This window comes from Ahaetulla prasina, chromosome 1 (genome assembly GCF_028640845.1).
Source record: "Ahaetulla prasina isolate Xishuangbanna chromosome 1, ASM2864084v1, whole genome shotgun sequence".
In the NCBI taxonomy this organism is placed as follows: domain Eukaryota; kingdom Metazoa; phylum Chordata; class Lepidosauria; order Squamata; family Colubridae; genus Ahaetulla; species Ahaetulla prasina.
Window position 1 is genome coordinate 181,384,113 of NC_080539.1, and position 16,052 is coordinate 181,400,164.

The 16,052-nt window shown below is 35.9% G+C and overlaps 1 protein-coding gene across 5 annotated transcripts in view; it reads right to left on the reverse strand.

The window, feature by feature from the left end:
- Positions 1-422: 422 nt before the first annotated feature.
- Positions 423-16,052, reverse strand: part of CLIC5 (chloride intracellular channel 5) — a 108,150-nt gene continuing 92,520 nt past the window's right edge. For all 5 annotated transcript variants that reach the window (XM_058183676.1, XM_058183657.1, XM_058183641.1 and 2 more), the window contains exons 5-7: positions 10,881-11,062; positions 7,397-8,188; positions 423-5,540 (exon numbers count right to left, since the gene is read on the reverse strand). In XM_058183676.1, the coding sequence (XP_058039659.1) occupies positions 8,021-8,188; positions 10,881-11,062 (350 nt within the window). In that variant the 3' untranslated portion in view covers positions 423-5,540; positions 7,397-8,020. The remainder of the gene's footprint in view (positions 5,541-7,396; positions 8,189-10,880; positions 11,063-16,052) is intronic.

Below are 16,052 nucleotides of genomic sequence, written 5' to 3' on the forward strand. Positions count from 1 at the left end.
CTTAAGGAGGGGTCTCACCACCGCCTCTTTCAAGGCGGCAGGGAAAACCCCTTCCAACATTACTTTACTTTAGTGTCAACATTACTTTAGTGTCTCTATAATATGGTTTTGGTTATTCATTTTACTAAATCCTTTCGTTTACTAAATCCGTTATTCATTTTACTAAATCCTTTCCATAATATATGATCTTCAAAGCAACTCTTAGCTCATAAGTATCTTGTGTGACTATACTTCCAAAATTAGCAAAAAAGTTCTAAAATGAAACAAGCTTTCTGAAACAACAGTTTCTTGCTGAGTCAGACAGGAAGCTACAAATATATCAATTTTCTTCTAGTTAAGAATGAATCCCCGTCAGAGCTAGTCTCATTTGTTGTGGACAAAGAAATTTCTTTTTACAGAAAACTGATTACTTTTCCTTGCTGGTGGTAAGTTCTCCTCTAATCATACTTTATTTTTTAAATCATATTTTGATAGATCTGTAATTCAGAAAATTAATAGAGGCCCGTATCATTTTGCCTTATCCAAGATTTTGCTATATTATTTATTTAATAATTGAGTACTGATTTTGATAAACAATTTCTAGCATATCTATTTGACCTCTTGCTGTTACAGAATAGTTTGAAAGTGAAAAATCTAATATTATTAATATTCTTCTTGTACCCACAGCTCTTTCCTCCACCTATGGATTCATATTTAATTTTTGACTACATCTTCCAATTCTGGATAATTCATTGTAATCTTATCAAAGATTTCAAGTATTTGGATTCACTATGTAGCTCTTGAAATGATTTATAAAAACATAATCTTGTTGATGCAAATATTATTAAAGAATATTTAAAAATTGAGGCTGTGTATGATAACATAATTGGAGGGTGTGAGACCATAGTCCTGCAAATGTTAAATGTTATCTGATAGTAAGCCCCAATGAACTAGTTAGATTCTACTTTTTAGTAGACATACATAGCATATATTGTAAAAATTAATTCCTTATATGTATTTACTCAGAAACAAGTTACACTGGCTGTATCCAAATATTGTATTAAAGCCATTAGAAGAAAGTTGGAAATTGGAGTTATTGAGTCAAAAAGTAAATAGAGCTTCATGGATTCTCCAAATATGTATACAATATAAGAAAAATGCACAGCATTAGAAAGCTCTTCAAATCTTAGGACTGCATATTTTCAGGAATTCAACATCCTTTAAAAAATCAAATAGTTTTATGCCACCCTAAAAATCAACAGATTTATTATACTAAAAGTTTTCATGGACTGTAGTCCACTTTTCCAGATGTGAAGTGGACTGTAGTCCACAAAAACATATGCTATAACACATCTGTTAATCTTTAAGACACCAACATGTCTTTTTATTGTTGTTACTTTGATGGGCTACAGCTACCTTACAGAAACCCTTGCAAAAGGTATTTACCATAGAACTTGTTTCAAATTCCTTAAAATGTTATGGTCCAGCTTTTTAGATATCCTACACTGTCAACAGCTCAAGTACTCCATCAGAAAAAGGTGTCCACTAGCAGTTTTTAAACTAATACAAAAACAGGGATCAGTGTGGATCCCAGTTAGGAATGAAATACTGTGTGAAGTTCTGGTGTCTTTGAAACAAATATCTAAGAAATGTTTGGCTACAACTGACATTTTTAGAGACATTTGGTCTGCATTTTCTGAAACATCAGTGATTAAATCCATATTGTTGGCTACTTTCCCCTCTGATCTGCATCTTTCTTTACATCTTGTGAGAAATTTATGAACAAAGTTATTGTTAATCCATACTGTCTGTCTCACCATTTAGATTCTTTTCAACAATCTTACTTTGCCAATATAGATAAACAATCTTCAGCAGGATTAACACATACTACTTCACGTTTACAATGGACAGGAAAAGAAAGGAAAGGAAAGGAAACAAGAAGCTGAAGTTCTGTTTGATGTCAATCAGAAGCTGAAAATATACATATGCTAGAAATGTGTAGATTTCCTCAATTACTATCTAAGCCTTCAGGATATAATAAATTAGGTGGCTATTTTCAAGAAAGGTGGTTCCTCATAAAAATTAGCATAAATTCATATTTTAATAGCTTGCTTTAATTAAGGAGAAAAGTATGAAAATAGTATACAGGGTATTAGCATGTTACCTTATTTTTTATCACATCTCATTTCAAAACGCTAAAAAACTATAGTATTCAGTATTTGAATTATAGAAGCCATGGTTTTCTTAAATGTAGGAATGGCATTGCAGTACCTGTTTACTAAATACAGTATATGCTGCAGCCAGTTGCGTCTTAGTGTATAAGATTAGCCTTCTCTAAAACAACATAATATGTACCTTGGGCCTTTAGTAGACAATTGTTTTTGGAACAGGATGACTGTAACATACTTGCTATTAAAAGTAAAAAAAATATGCACTCCTATCAACTATCAATATCATTTCATTTGTTTCACCTTGTTCTGCCAAAGGAATAACATTTACACTTTTTAGTATGTGCATGCTTCCTCAGCAAGTCTATATCTAGCAGTTCCATGTTCTTCATGCTAAACTTGTGAAACTACAATACATAGTTGCTCTCCATTTCAATACATTTGATGCAGGGAAGTTTAGATCTAAGATGAGATGAGATAAGCAGTCAGTTTTAGGAACATTAACATTTCTTGCTCAGTGGATAAATCTGGGAAAATAGCTAAATAAAGAGAACCAGGTGGACAATAACTTACGTATCAAGGAAGAAAGCTTTGACATTGGAGGAAGAGGAGAATAATAGGTAGGAAGTGAGAGAATTTGAGGATTTGGTAGAAACCTTTTGGGCCACTTCACTACATGATATATTTAGATTTCTGATAGAGTTCAAGGAAGTCGTATGTAAAGTAAAAAGTAAAAAGATTATCAGATGTTTTACAGACTTCAGAACTCCTTGTATCAGCAGCCAATTGCATGATAAATGGCAAAGCTATTAAACTCAGCACAGGGAGGGCTGCTTCCAAGAAGTGGTGAAGAACATTTCTAAATTATAGCTAAGTTAATAAGGCTCAAAGAGCTTCTTCCCTTCCCAAAAATCCTTAGAATGAATTGAGGAACTTCTGACCCTTAGAACATAGCATGACACCTGCAATCCTTACCTATTTTAGTGAATGTGAAGTTGGGAGTCCAGTAACATCTGGGAAAGAAAAGGGACATAAGTTCCGCAGCTTCTAATTCAGCCAAGGACTCTGTGAGTGAAGGTAACTCTCTTTTCTGTCTGAGAGGCATTTTTTAGGATTGCCCTCCAAAGAACTAAAGGGTCTTCAAGGATAACTTCAGAGACAGGACGAAATACAGACTGGCCAATCTGCCTATGGCCCCCTATTGGAAGGAAGTCTTTGCATCTTGTATGAGTGTTCCTGAGACTGACGGCAAGAATGAGTAAAAGAAGTTTATTACTATAACGCAAGAGTTATTTATTACATGATAGGAATAGGCAAAGCCTAGCACAGAGCTACCTGCCTGCTACTAGAGTTTGAGGAAGAAGGAAGTTATCTGGGATCAGCAATATTTTAAATCAACAGGCAGAATAACAGACAGAGGGGTCCAGAGAAATTCTCTACACTCAAAGGTTGTGAAGTACTGAAGAATCAATGGCACTGACATTACATTTTAATCTTCTCCTCTGCTTGTTTCTTCAGCTTTTAGTATTGAAGCAAAGAATCAGTTTTAATTCCATTCAAAGGGAAGCTGGTTCACACATTAATATAATTGGTTCCTTATCATTTGATCATACATGGAGAAATCTGTGAACTTTTTGGACTGAATTTTCTTGATAACAAGGGAAATGAGAATTATAACTATGCCTATTAATTTGCGTTGTCTCATTCATACATGCACGTCTTCACTTGATATTACAAATATTGAGCCATTAGTTCTAATTTTATTCACAATAGTCTAACTGATCAGCCGTTTCAGAAGTGGAGGCTAGCATTAAAAAAGAGAGAGATCAATGTCACTCTTCTTTATATAAAAACAAGCCATGCTTATTATATATAGATAGGATCATCTGTTTTTTGAATGCCGATCTGGAAAATATTTCATGCATTTTAAAGTAGAAATAATTCCAGCCTGGTTTATCTTCTATTTTATGTTAATTAGATTTTTGTGATCTCGCTTGACTTTTCTGGCTATTACTTGCATTTTCTGAGCCAGCTATTTATTTATTTTTTTGTCACAACAATATACACAAGCAATGTTTTAAAATCAGGAACCATTGCTTTCTAGTCTAGCCTGTCTTTAATTTGTCCATTCAGAAGGAAAACTGGAGAGTTCATGGACTTTCAAAAGAGGCATTATGAAGTTCAATGAAAACAAAATGCTGCATATAAACAAAGGATACAGCACAGATTTATTTTCTGCAGCCAAGATTTTGGGTGGAAGGGCTCATTTTAGTTTACTGTGGATTCCAGTGGAAGTTCATTGCAATCAATGGTAAGTATGTGACAATTGCATCAGAGTGCATGAAAAGGCTGATGGAATCTGTATTGTCTTAGCTTGCTTACATTCTGCAGGGTTATTTCTGCAGCTACTTTTAAAAGAAAAACATTTTTGAATTCTTATATGTTTCAAGGACTTTTACTGTGGCAGCTCCCTGACTTAGTAGAATTTATGGATGTCACCATCAGGTCCTTATTATACCTTTCCCACTCACACTGCTTTCTGTATTCTCTATCTTCTTTGCTTTCCACAGAAATATAACTTAAGCAAGACAAGATGAACTAGCTATATATTATGTTTCGTTGCTAGTTCACAAAGCCCTCCATATGGAAACACCCTCAGGAGTCATCACTTTTTGAGAATTGAGGGTTGTGCAGCCCCGGAATACTCCTTGAGACTTCTACACCACTTCACTTATGTATATGAGCGTGGTCTCAAATAAAGATTTTACAAACAAAAATCTTCCTTTGTTTTTATGGCTTAAAGAAAATAATAGAAAATTTGAATGTCTCCTTTACTGAAGTTAAAAGAGTGCAACTGGATGTTGTCCAACTTAGTTGGCAGTCCTGCTATATCATATTCAACTTTTTTCTTGCAAGTGCCAAAAGAATATGAACTCAACCTCTACATTTCATTATAAGAAAATACAGTGGTGAGCAATTGACAGAACAAAGCAGTCATTGTCTTAAAGCACAACTCTTTCTGCAAAGACTGCATGTATCATAAAATAATAAAGTTCAGAACATTGGTGAGATTTTAAGATTATCTAGATCCCTGTTCCTATATCACTCCTTCTAACACCCCTCCCCAAGTTATAAAGACACATAATTTTTTTTTATCACTATTTCAATACTTCCATCTTCTACATGGAAGAAAATGAGATGCACGGACCTCTCTATTTTTAATATCACTCAGGTTTGTTCAGTGGCATTTTCTTACTTTTACCCAAATCAAGATGGAAAAATTCTACTTCCAAATAGGACTTCCAGCCTTTCTTTTAAACCTGTAAAATGAGCAGCCTGAACCACATTAGATATACTTGGATTATGATTCCGATTAGATTTAAGATTTAAAACCTTCCGAGACGACTTCCGGTATCCGGTGGCAACGGACGTCTGGAAGGCTTCTCCTGCCTCCAGTGTCCGAATCCGGCCGCCGCCGAGGCCCTCAGGGGCCAGGTGTTCCGAAAAGGACACCTGCCGCACGGACGGCTCGCCAGGGGTCTCCCAGCCGATATACAGGACTGGGGGGACCGATGCTGGCGCGTCCTAGGCTCGGCGGGGTTCGGAGGCCACAGGCCGCGGCCATTATTTTGGTCGTCGCCTAGGCCGCTGTGCCCAGTGACACCGGGGCTTTGGATTTATAATTGCAGCAGCCTGGTGGTGAACAGGGAACGGAGAAGAATTGAGGAATGAAGAAGGGAAGGGGATATTGGCAAACGTGAGTGGAGTGCTCCGGAGTGCGGGGGGGTTTTCCTCCCCTGCGACTGGAAGGAGTACGAATCACTTTGGAGAGAGGAGAACTTAAAATAACAAGATTACCGGTTTTGTGGAGCTCTGGAGAGAAGAGGTGATGGAGAAATTTAGGAGGGAGGGTTTGAGGCCCCCCCTCCCTCTGGGGAACAATGGTGGCGTCCAGCTTCCGCCTTCACTATGAGAATCTTGATGACATCACTTCCCTTCGGTTTCCTGGTTGACTAACTGTACTCTGGACTCGTTGCTCCTGTGAGTGCCCCCTGGTGGATCCGGAGGAAATTATAAGGATACTGTGCTTGCCTGAGGACTTTAAAAATTTTTTTTTTAAATGGCAAAAGGTCAGAGACCAACTGCTGGAGAAATGGAGAGAATTTTGGAAAAGTTATCTAATATGGACAAGAAACTGGATGAAATAAGAGCGGAAATTGTGACTATCCAAAAGGACTTAAAGGATACTCAACAAGTCTCAGCAGAAAATAAGCAGAAAGTGGAAGGTTTGGAGGGTGAGATGCGGGCAGTGCAGAAAAGAGGGGAGACGACAAGCAATGCTGTGCTTGGATTACAGATGGATAAAATGTCTTATTTCCTTAGGTTTCAAAATTTGGAAGAAGTGGACCAAGAAGATTTGAGAGATGTTGTGACTAAACTGTTGGGAGAATTTCTTGGGAGAGGTGTTGATTTTATGAATTGGGATGTGGATCGAGTTTATAGAGTTAATTCACAATATGCACGCACGCATGCAGTTCCTAGAGAGGTTCATGTCAAATTTGTGAAAAGAGAGACGAGAGATGAAATTCTTAGAAAACATAGGAGTGGGGCACTGACTTATAGGGGCAGGAGATAGCCATTCTGAGGCAGATTCCCAGACAGGTACGTGAAATGAGAAAGAAATATTACTTTTGTCAAGCAAATTGTACCAGAAGGAGTAGGCATCAGATGGCTGATGCCAGAGGGATTGATGATTTTCCGGGAGGGCATTACGAAAAAAATTAGTACAATTGCGGAGGCTACGGCCTACGTGGAGGAACACAAAGCCCTCCTGGAATCAGATGACCCAGGAATTGAAGAAGGGGAGGTTATAGACCATGGGGAGGAGGCGGCTGCCCCTGTTGCCGCCCTGGTGTTGGGTGCGGCTGAACCCCCGGGTCTGAGATCCAAAACTAGGAGGTGACAAAGATATTTGGTATTGTGTTGGTTCTACTTATTCTCTTTCGTATGATATTCTGATTATTCTTGACCCTTCTTTATTGCGTATGTAAGATTGGTAAACTTAGCTACTCCGTATTACCTGCTTGCCATATGGCTGTTGTATGTGTTTAAAATTTTGAGTAAAATTCTTATCGCGTATAAGAAAAATGAAAATTTACCATACCTGATATGTATTTGTATAAACTTTTTTTTTGACCAATAAAAACTTTTTTTGAAAAAAAAAAAAAAAAAAAAAAAAGATTTAAAACCTTCCCATTGAGCTTTAGGCCCTGCTATCTGAGTGGATGGAATAGGTTTTGGAAGGCCTTAAATTATGCTAAATAGTCCTAAAGCAACACTGCTTAAAATACATTTTCGTAATGTCATCCCTATTTCCCCTCCAAATTCAAGCTTCCCAATCCTAATTTTAGCATACAGTATTTTCAGATAGATCGTAATTGGTGTCCATGGAAAAATGTTTGCAAGAAATAAGGCAAAATTATACTTTATATTTATCTTTAAATTTTTAGCCCAAGTATATGAATGAAGCCAAATGATATCAGTGGACCATTGATCCAGTTTATTGGTAGAGATTTCAGAAATGTTTTCTCCTGTCCTACATTTTCTCTAGGAAAAGAGAAGGTTCTCCCCCTCTCCAAGTACTCCCGCCAAATCATAAATTATAAAACATAATAATTTGTAGTTGTGCTTTCTGTATTCCACATTGTCTTCTCCCAGTATTTCATCAGTGAAATATTGGTCAAGATGCATCCAGGAAAGTTATCAATTTCGTCAAAGTTATCCAACTTCCATACATATATATTTGAAGGCATTCATGGAGAAGCATCTATAAAACAGGAATTCTTTGGAGGAATGGATCTTGCTGATTCGGATTAAGATTTGCAAAGCCGTTTAGCTACTTCCGCATAAGCGATTTCAATCTCTTTGTCTGCAGCACAAGTGTTGATGAATTCATCCCGAGCATAAGCATTGTTCAGGTATTGCCACAGTCTTGTCATTTCTGCTGGGAATTCATAATTTCGATATTTCTTTGTTACAATCTAAAATAAAAATGGAGGGCTTTAATACTTATAAATATTATTGATTTTATTAGACACAAAAGAAAGGAAATAACATTTTACAATGGCATTGTTGAGCTTGACACAAGGATGGGTTTTTTGCCAATGAATATGCTTATTTTTGTTTAAAGCTGTTACTGATGGTTCTACAGTATGTTTATATTTTGGGTTCTAACTTGTTTTTTGCTGGATTGTTATGAGCTGCCTAGAATAACTTAGGTGAGATGGGCAGCTATAGAAACAAACAAATAATATCTATAGTTAAAGAACGAAAGCCAGTTTGGTGTAATGATTAAGGAATCAGACTAGAAACTGAAAAATTGTGAATTCTAGCTCTGCCTTAGGTATCCACTCAGCTGGATGACTTTGGATTGTCACTCTCTCAGCCCTAGGCAGGAGACAATGGTAATCCATTTCAAGAAATATTGTCTAGAAAACTATGAGGATTCATCCAAGCAGTCTCCAGCTATCAACACTGGCTGAAAGACACAAATACACACAAAAAGGAGAAATAAAAAAATCCATTCCATGCTTGCACAAAAAGAGCAGGACTTGTGCCAGAGCAATGCTTTCACTATTTAGATGAAATATTAGCAATATAATTTGAGAAACTGTAAGACTAACTGTAGACACGATGTATTAATTTTGACAGAAAATAACTAAATCAGGAGAGAGATAAGTATGTACCTAATTCTGCCAACAGAGGCCAGTCAGCCTTCAGGAATCTTAACCAATAGTTTTAAATCAAATTAACTAAACGATTATAGTATTAATAGTCTCTGGTATATATAATTAGCTTTATGGAACCTCAACAATTAGAAAATATATTGAGGCAGATTGGCTTACTTCACATAATTTATCTCACTGAACAGCATGAAGAAGTGTCTGTGCTGAATTTATTTGCCAAACATCAATGTTAATTAGATGCCTTTTGCAGAATCTGAAGTATCTTCTGCCCTATTTACATCTTTACACTATCCATTTTTTTAAAATATGTGTGTGACAGCAAAATGATAACCATGGTCCTGTATAATTTAAAGTAAACAGGTTTTGCTAATTATTGTGTGTCCTGTTTTCTTTGACATGTCTCCATCTGCCACTACTGTCTAACATGTGGGGGAAATGCATAATTTTTACAGTAACTTTTATTTCTTCATTCACTCATCTTTTTTTTCTCTCCCAAATTTCAGAAAGAAATGCTTCACCTATAGGATGCCTTGGAACCTTTGACTTATCATTCATTGAAAAAAGCCTAAATGATGACCTTTGGCCAGCATGAAGCCAAGCCTCCCCCAAATTTGACTTCTTCCAGATGTGTGGACTTCAAGTTACAGCATCCCCAACAAGGTCATGCTGGCTGAGAAATTCTTGGCATTGGTATCCACACATCTGGAGGACAGCTAGTTGAGGAAGCCTTCTTTAGCTATGCCAAAATGTTTGATGTGACTTTCTATTTTAGTCTAGAATCTGCCATAAACTCCTGTAAAAAATGTTGTTCAGAGATTTTTCAAATTTGTACATCCTGGAAAAGTTGTTTTAGTCCCATGTAGAATATATATTTAACCTGGAAAAATACACAACTTCTGAAGCTATATGAACTATGAAGCCATCATTTTCCAGGATGCTTCATGTTTCAGAAGGGATGTAGAATGATATAGGTGGAAGAAGCCACTTAAGACATCAAGTCCATTCTTGGGCAAGGATTGAAACGGAAATATCTGTAAAAAATGGCTGTCTGTTATGTCTGTTTCAGTATATGCAATGAAAGGGAGTTCCCCTGCCTCTATGAGTAATTAGTTCCATTATTAATTGCTCTTGCTGTAAGAAAATGTTTGCTACACCTTTCCATTACTTGAAGAATGGTGTTCTATTCCCACATAATATTCTATTCTCAAAATTAAACATTCCAGTTTCTTCATTTTCTCTTCATTGGCTTCTAGTCCAATGATCATCCTGTTTTTATCTATAGTATCCATATTAGGGATGGAGAAATGTCCCATGAAAGAGTACAAAACTTACCTACAATTCTTCTGTCTGACCATTCTGATTTTAAAACTATAATAAAGATTTAAGAATAAAAGCTATCCTTTTTCTATTTCCCTGAACTTGTTGCAAATTTTCTGGCACTTTTTAAAGAATAGCAGCCAACACTATTACAACATTTGAGGTAGACTCTGATCACCTCAAATATTACAATGCCACCTCAAATACTGAAATACCAGGCGTATTTTCTAAAATGTGAAACCTATATTTTTTTTCAGGTATATCGCACTATTGACTCACATGCAGTTTAGAAGTAAAGTCCCCTTTAAGTCAAGCTTAAATTTAAAAAAAAGGCTACTTAAGTAAGATTTGGGTAGATTGGCAGGTGGTATTGGAGAGAATTAGGGGTCTATTATTGTTGTTTGAAAATCTTAAGCAAGACTAAGAGTTAAACACCTGATTTCATCAGTCTTACTTCAATATGCTTGGGTAGTTTCTTGATGAATGAAGTTGCTATATGTTTACAGGCTCTTCAACTCATTCAAAGGAAACCTAATTATCTATGTAAGGCTATTTTGAACTTCTCTCTCCTAACAGAAGTGGGAAACATGTAGTATAAATGGATCTTAGTAGCAATCAACTATTGCTGATATTTGAGTTTAGGTCTGTCATGGATATGACAGCATTTCACCTTGGCAACATGAAGCTTGGGCAGGAGGTTACAGTCTGCAAGGGTCAGCTCCTCCCCATCAAGAAACTTGCGTTTTGACACTCTTTCCTCTTCAGTGTTGCTTGTGTCTATTTCTTCAGGCAAAGGATTTCTCAGATAGTCATCCAGTTTCTTCAAAGCCTTTGTTAACCCTCTCTCGAGACCTTAATAATTAGAAAGAAGTAGTTAAATCAACTGTATACTTAAATCCATGACAAAATGGAGAATGAACTAGAATGATGACAATGCCTATAATATTAGAGTGACCTAGTCTATAAACATCTACACTATTAACAATATGTTTGAATTGCCAAGGACTGAAAACAGAACATATTAAAGTAACTTACAAAAAATATAAAACACATTGACTATGGAACCCTGTTTTAAAAAAAAGAAGTAAATCAAATTCAGATCAAAACAAGATAAAATTAATCAGATTAGATGAGAAAAACATACCATAAACAATACTATTTTACTTACTTTATTAGAGGCCAGAGGCCAAAAACTGTACATAAGAAGCATGTTACAAGGGAAAATTAGTGATTAACTCTATAAATGTTCTATATAATATAGACTGTAAGAGTCACATCCCAAGACTTTTAGTAGAAATTCCAACTGAGCAAAACTTAATTGAGTTACAATTAACAGGGAACTTACTGTATACATTATCTATAGTATTAAAAAATATTATGTGAAACCTTGATTGGCCAAGGCTATAATGGTTCTGGAGCTGTAAAAATTCTATAAATTTATCTGGTGATAATCACAGTATATGGAAGATTGTGATTTGTAAATGGTAAAGAGCATAAATTAATATATGTCATGAAAAAAACCAGAAATATCAGTTTCAGTATCAGATTAGGAATTCAGAGTTTGATGACAATTGTATGTTAATGAATTATGATAATGGAAGATCCAAAAATTAGTTTTGAGGAAACCTGTTTAATATTTTGAATAAACCCCAGAAAAAAATGATTTCTGAGAAATTAGAGGGGAAAAATGATTCTGTTATATGAAAGATCCCATTCCCCTAAAATGGGCAGGAATGAGAAAGAGAATACAAATTGGGCTATTTGGAGAATCAAGAGTGAATACAAATGATGACTGGGACAATTTCCTTAGGAAATGGTTTGTAATTTTCAAATATAAGCATAAATCTGTTAATATATACATATGGCAAAGGAATATAAATCTAAAAGCATGACTAATTTCTTTATGATTGAAGACTAAGAGAATTGGTGAGGAAAAAACAGGAGCCATAAAGGTTCCTGAATGTGGAATATTATTTTGTTAAACTTGCAAGATTGGATCTTGGGAAGAGAGTTTCTTTAAAAAAAAAAAAGAATGATACTGGGTTGCAAGCAGAGCTATTGCAAGAAAAGGGAGTCTTGAACAAAAAGTACTAAAAGATAGATCAATCTCTCAACATAATTACAAAGTAGAATAAAAAAATAAACATAAATAAAGAAGATGTAGAAGCTGTTGGGAACAAAATACTATTCAGGTGGTCCTCAACTTACGACTGTTCATTTAACAATGGCTCAAGTTAGGACAGCTTTTGAAAAAAGTAACTTACAACCTGTCCTCAAAGTTATACCCGCAGCACCATGCCTGCAGTCATGAGACTGCAATTCATACGCTTGGTAATTTGCTCACATTTATGATGAATGCAGCATTTTGCGGTCAAATGATCATGTCTTATAACCTTCCCTGTCAGCTTCTGACAATTGTTTTGAACTGAATTGAACTTTAATTAGATTTGCTTAACAACCACAGTAAAAAGAGTTATAAAATCTGGTCCAGTAACATGATGACTCGCTTAATGACTGTGTCACTTAGCAACCAAAATTCCAGTCCCTCATAAGTAAACAACCCAGCACTACCTGCAGAAGTGTAATGAGAAGGATGCATAGAATAGAATGGGCTGGAAGGGACCTTGGAGGTCTTCTAGTCCAGCCTCCTGCTCAAGCTGAAGAACCTATACCATTTCAGATAAGTGACTGTTTAGTCTCTTCTTAAAAACCTCCAGTGATGGAGCCCCTCAGGATGAAAAAGAATATTTGGTGGAATTATGAGAAAAAGGATGTGGAGAAGAAAAAATGCACGTAAGAAAATAATTACTGCCAATAATGAATAAAAATATTGTGTAGTATTATAGAGAGAACAAGATCATTACAAAAACGTACTTAAGGAGAACAAAGAATGGTTAAAATTAAAAGGCAGAAAAAAGGCAGAATAATGTTGACAGAAATAAAAATGCTCTGGAAGTTGCTGAAGAGCTAAACAAGGAATCTTAAACAGGATGAATGGAATTAAAATGAAAGTGATGAAATTATTTGGGATGAAACTGAAGAAAAGCTGAAAGGAGTCCTTTTGGAGATTTATATAAAGATGGTAATGAAACGTCAAAGAATGGAATTGAAACAAATGCTACAAATGTTAGTGTTGTGGGGGGGATAAAAAGCAGTCATAAATGATGTGAAAATGTGGACATATGTAAGCCTGCAGATGTAGATGGTAATTTGTCAAATGCTAAAATATGGATATGGTTTGCTCAGGCAGTGGCTGTGTGACTTGGTTAGCATGTGTGTGAGGGATCAATCTGTGCCTGATGATTGAAAGAATGTTCTCACTGTACTCCTATTCAAAGGGGAAAGGCACAAATGAATACAAAAATTACATGGGGATTAGATTGTTACATGTGCTTGGGAAGATGTTTGGCAGGATTCTGATCAAAAAGGCACAAGAAATGACAATGATCAAAATCTGGGAAGTGTAGTGTGTCTTTCTGCTAAGGGAAGAGTGTACAATTTTTGATCCTCAGTGCATCACTGAAGAATGTCTGAATACAAGAAAGAAATGTTATTGTACATTAGCTTATGATAAAGTGTACAGGGAAAACTACGGAACATTGCCTTAATAGGAAGATGAAGATTTGTTGCTGAATACAATAAAAACAAATGAATGCAGTACAAGAAGTAAATAGATAAAAAATTACCAGGGAAAAATATGTGTTAGTCCTTGGGTTTTTAATGCATTTCTATCAAGTGCCATATGAATTATTTTAGTGAGGGTATAGGTGTTTTAGTTGTGGACAGAATCTTACATATACATTTAGATGTAGATAATGGCATGTTTTTTCAATGAAAAGATTTAATTGCAGTGAATATTACACAGATTTCCCTCCTCTCCTGAAATGGCTGATCTATTTAGTCACAGGTTTTCTGAAACTGAGTTGCATTATCATTTCATTTCTGATAAAGGTACAGAATTCATGGCAGTTTTTTGGGAAAACCTGGTTTATCTCTAGTATATAAACCTCTAACTATTTTGTGTTCATTGCCTACAATCATAGAAACATTTACAGGGAGGGGTAGGGAGAGGAATTATTTAATCAGCATCATGCCATTGTAACACAAACCACTCCATTTGCACATCTTTGAAGACATTGCATGCTCACACAGTTCAATTTCTCTGTTCACCAGTGGGCACATCTTCTATGCATAACGTAACTACTATCTTGTCTGTAATAAAGCAACTTGTCTAGCCATGCCATGTCTGAGAGTTTCTGCTGCAAGCAAATTCCTGAATATGAGATTTAGTGTTAGGAGAGATTTATTATTGAGCCGGGCATGAAGTCTGCCAATTTTAGCCTAAATAGAAATTTAAATCCAGATTTCTAGGGCTGTAATCCAAAATTCTATCACTGACATACTGGATATACTCCTGCAATTCTGTGTCTTGCAACAATAAGCTTCTGCATTATGCAGATTAAGCACCACTGGGATATTGCATCTGCACTGTATTACAGAATTGTTAGTTTTGGCCATATTTCAAAATGCAAACTGGGTTTCATTTCCTTTTCCAGGATTGTCTTCCTTTTCTAAAATATTATGTAAAATATCTTCTTCACATTAAAAGGAACACTGATACCAAGTTTAATATTTATCATTATTTCATACCAAACAATTTGAATTGTGATGCTAAAATTCTAACCACTGGAATGGTAATGATTTACAAAGAACTTTCAGTAGTGTATAATTGATCTAGTATCAAATTCACCATAACAAGATGCAACGTGGCCAAGGTATCTCTCCTGCCATGAAGATCCTTATTCATCGACAAACTTGTATTTAATTAACTGTAATTCTATGTCCATTTCTATAGGCTTGATTCCCGTGAAATAACAATGAGGCATTATATCTGAATAATGCAGTTATCTAGCGGTAATTTTTAAATAGGAAAACCCCTCAGAGAAAAGCACAAACTGACAAAATCCAGACCTGAAATGATGCCAAAATCTAAAATTAGATTATTTAAAAATTCTACTGGTTTTGTTGAGGATCCAGGCTTAGAATGATTGATTTCGGGAGGCTCGTACATAAAGCAGAATCTGCAAAAGTGTCATGCTCATATTCATGCCTGAAGGGGCACACATGGTAAGAGATAAGAATCTTGATACTAATGAAACCAGAAGAAATGGATAGTTTAACAATTCTTGAAAAGCACCCAAGAGCCAAGGAACAAGCAATCAGAAGCTCCTAGAACCCCTCTCCTAATTGTCCAGGGGCCTGAGCCTCTTGCTCAAAGACAAACAAAAATTGCTACAGCTGTTTAGCAAAGAAGAGAGGGAGAGGCTCAACCACTGACTGGCATTTTGCCTGTCTTCCTGGATGCAAGGCTTCATTCTGGAAGGAGAAACTAAGCTGAGCAGAGTATTAGTGTATATATAGAGAGAGAAACTGACAGCACTAAAGACCACAACCACTACCAGTGGTCTACTTTTTTTTTTTTTTACTACTGCATCCTCTATCCATGAACATGAGTGTATGTATGTGATGTACCCACATGCACCCACATGTTTTCGTAGATTCTTTCTGAATTTAATTTTTAGAACATAAAAAATCCGGATCAGGTCAAAAGTTCAAGTCCAGGATTCATAGCTCCATCTCCCACTTAACCAACCAAGTCCATTCAGGAGGTTCACAGATCTGGACAGGCAGCCTTTTCCATTTTCAGGTTCAAGACACTAATATTTAGAATGTGCTACCTATTATTTCAGAGACAGCCATCTGCCTTGAGAATCCTGCTCTTTTTCATGGGCCAAAAAATGCAATGCAGTGCAGACAGAACTATGCCTTTTGTATGAAGGTT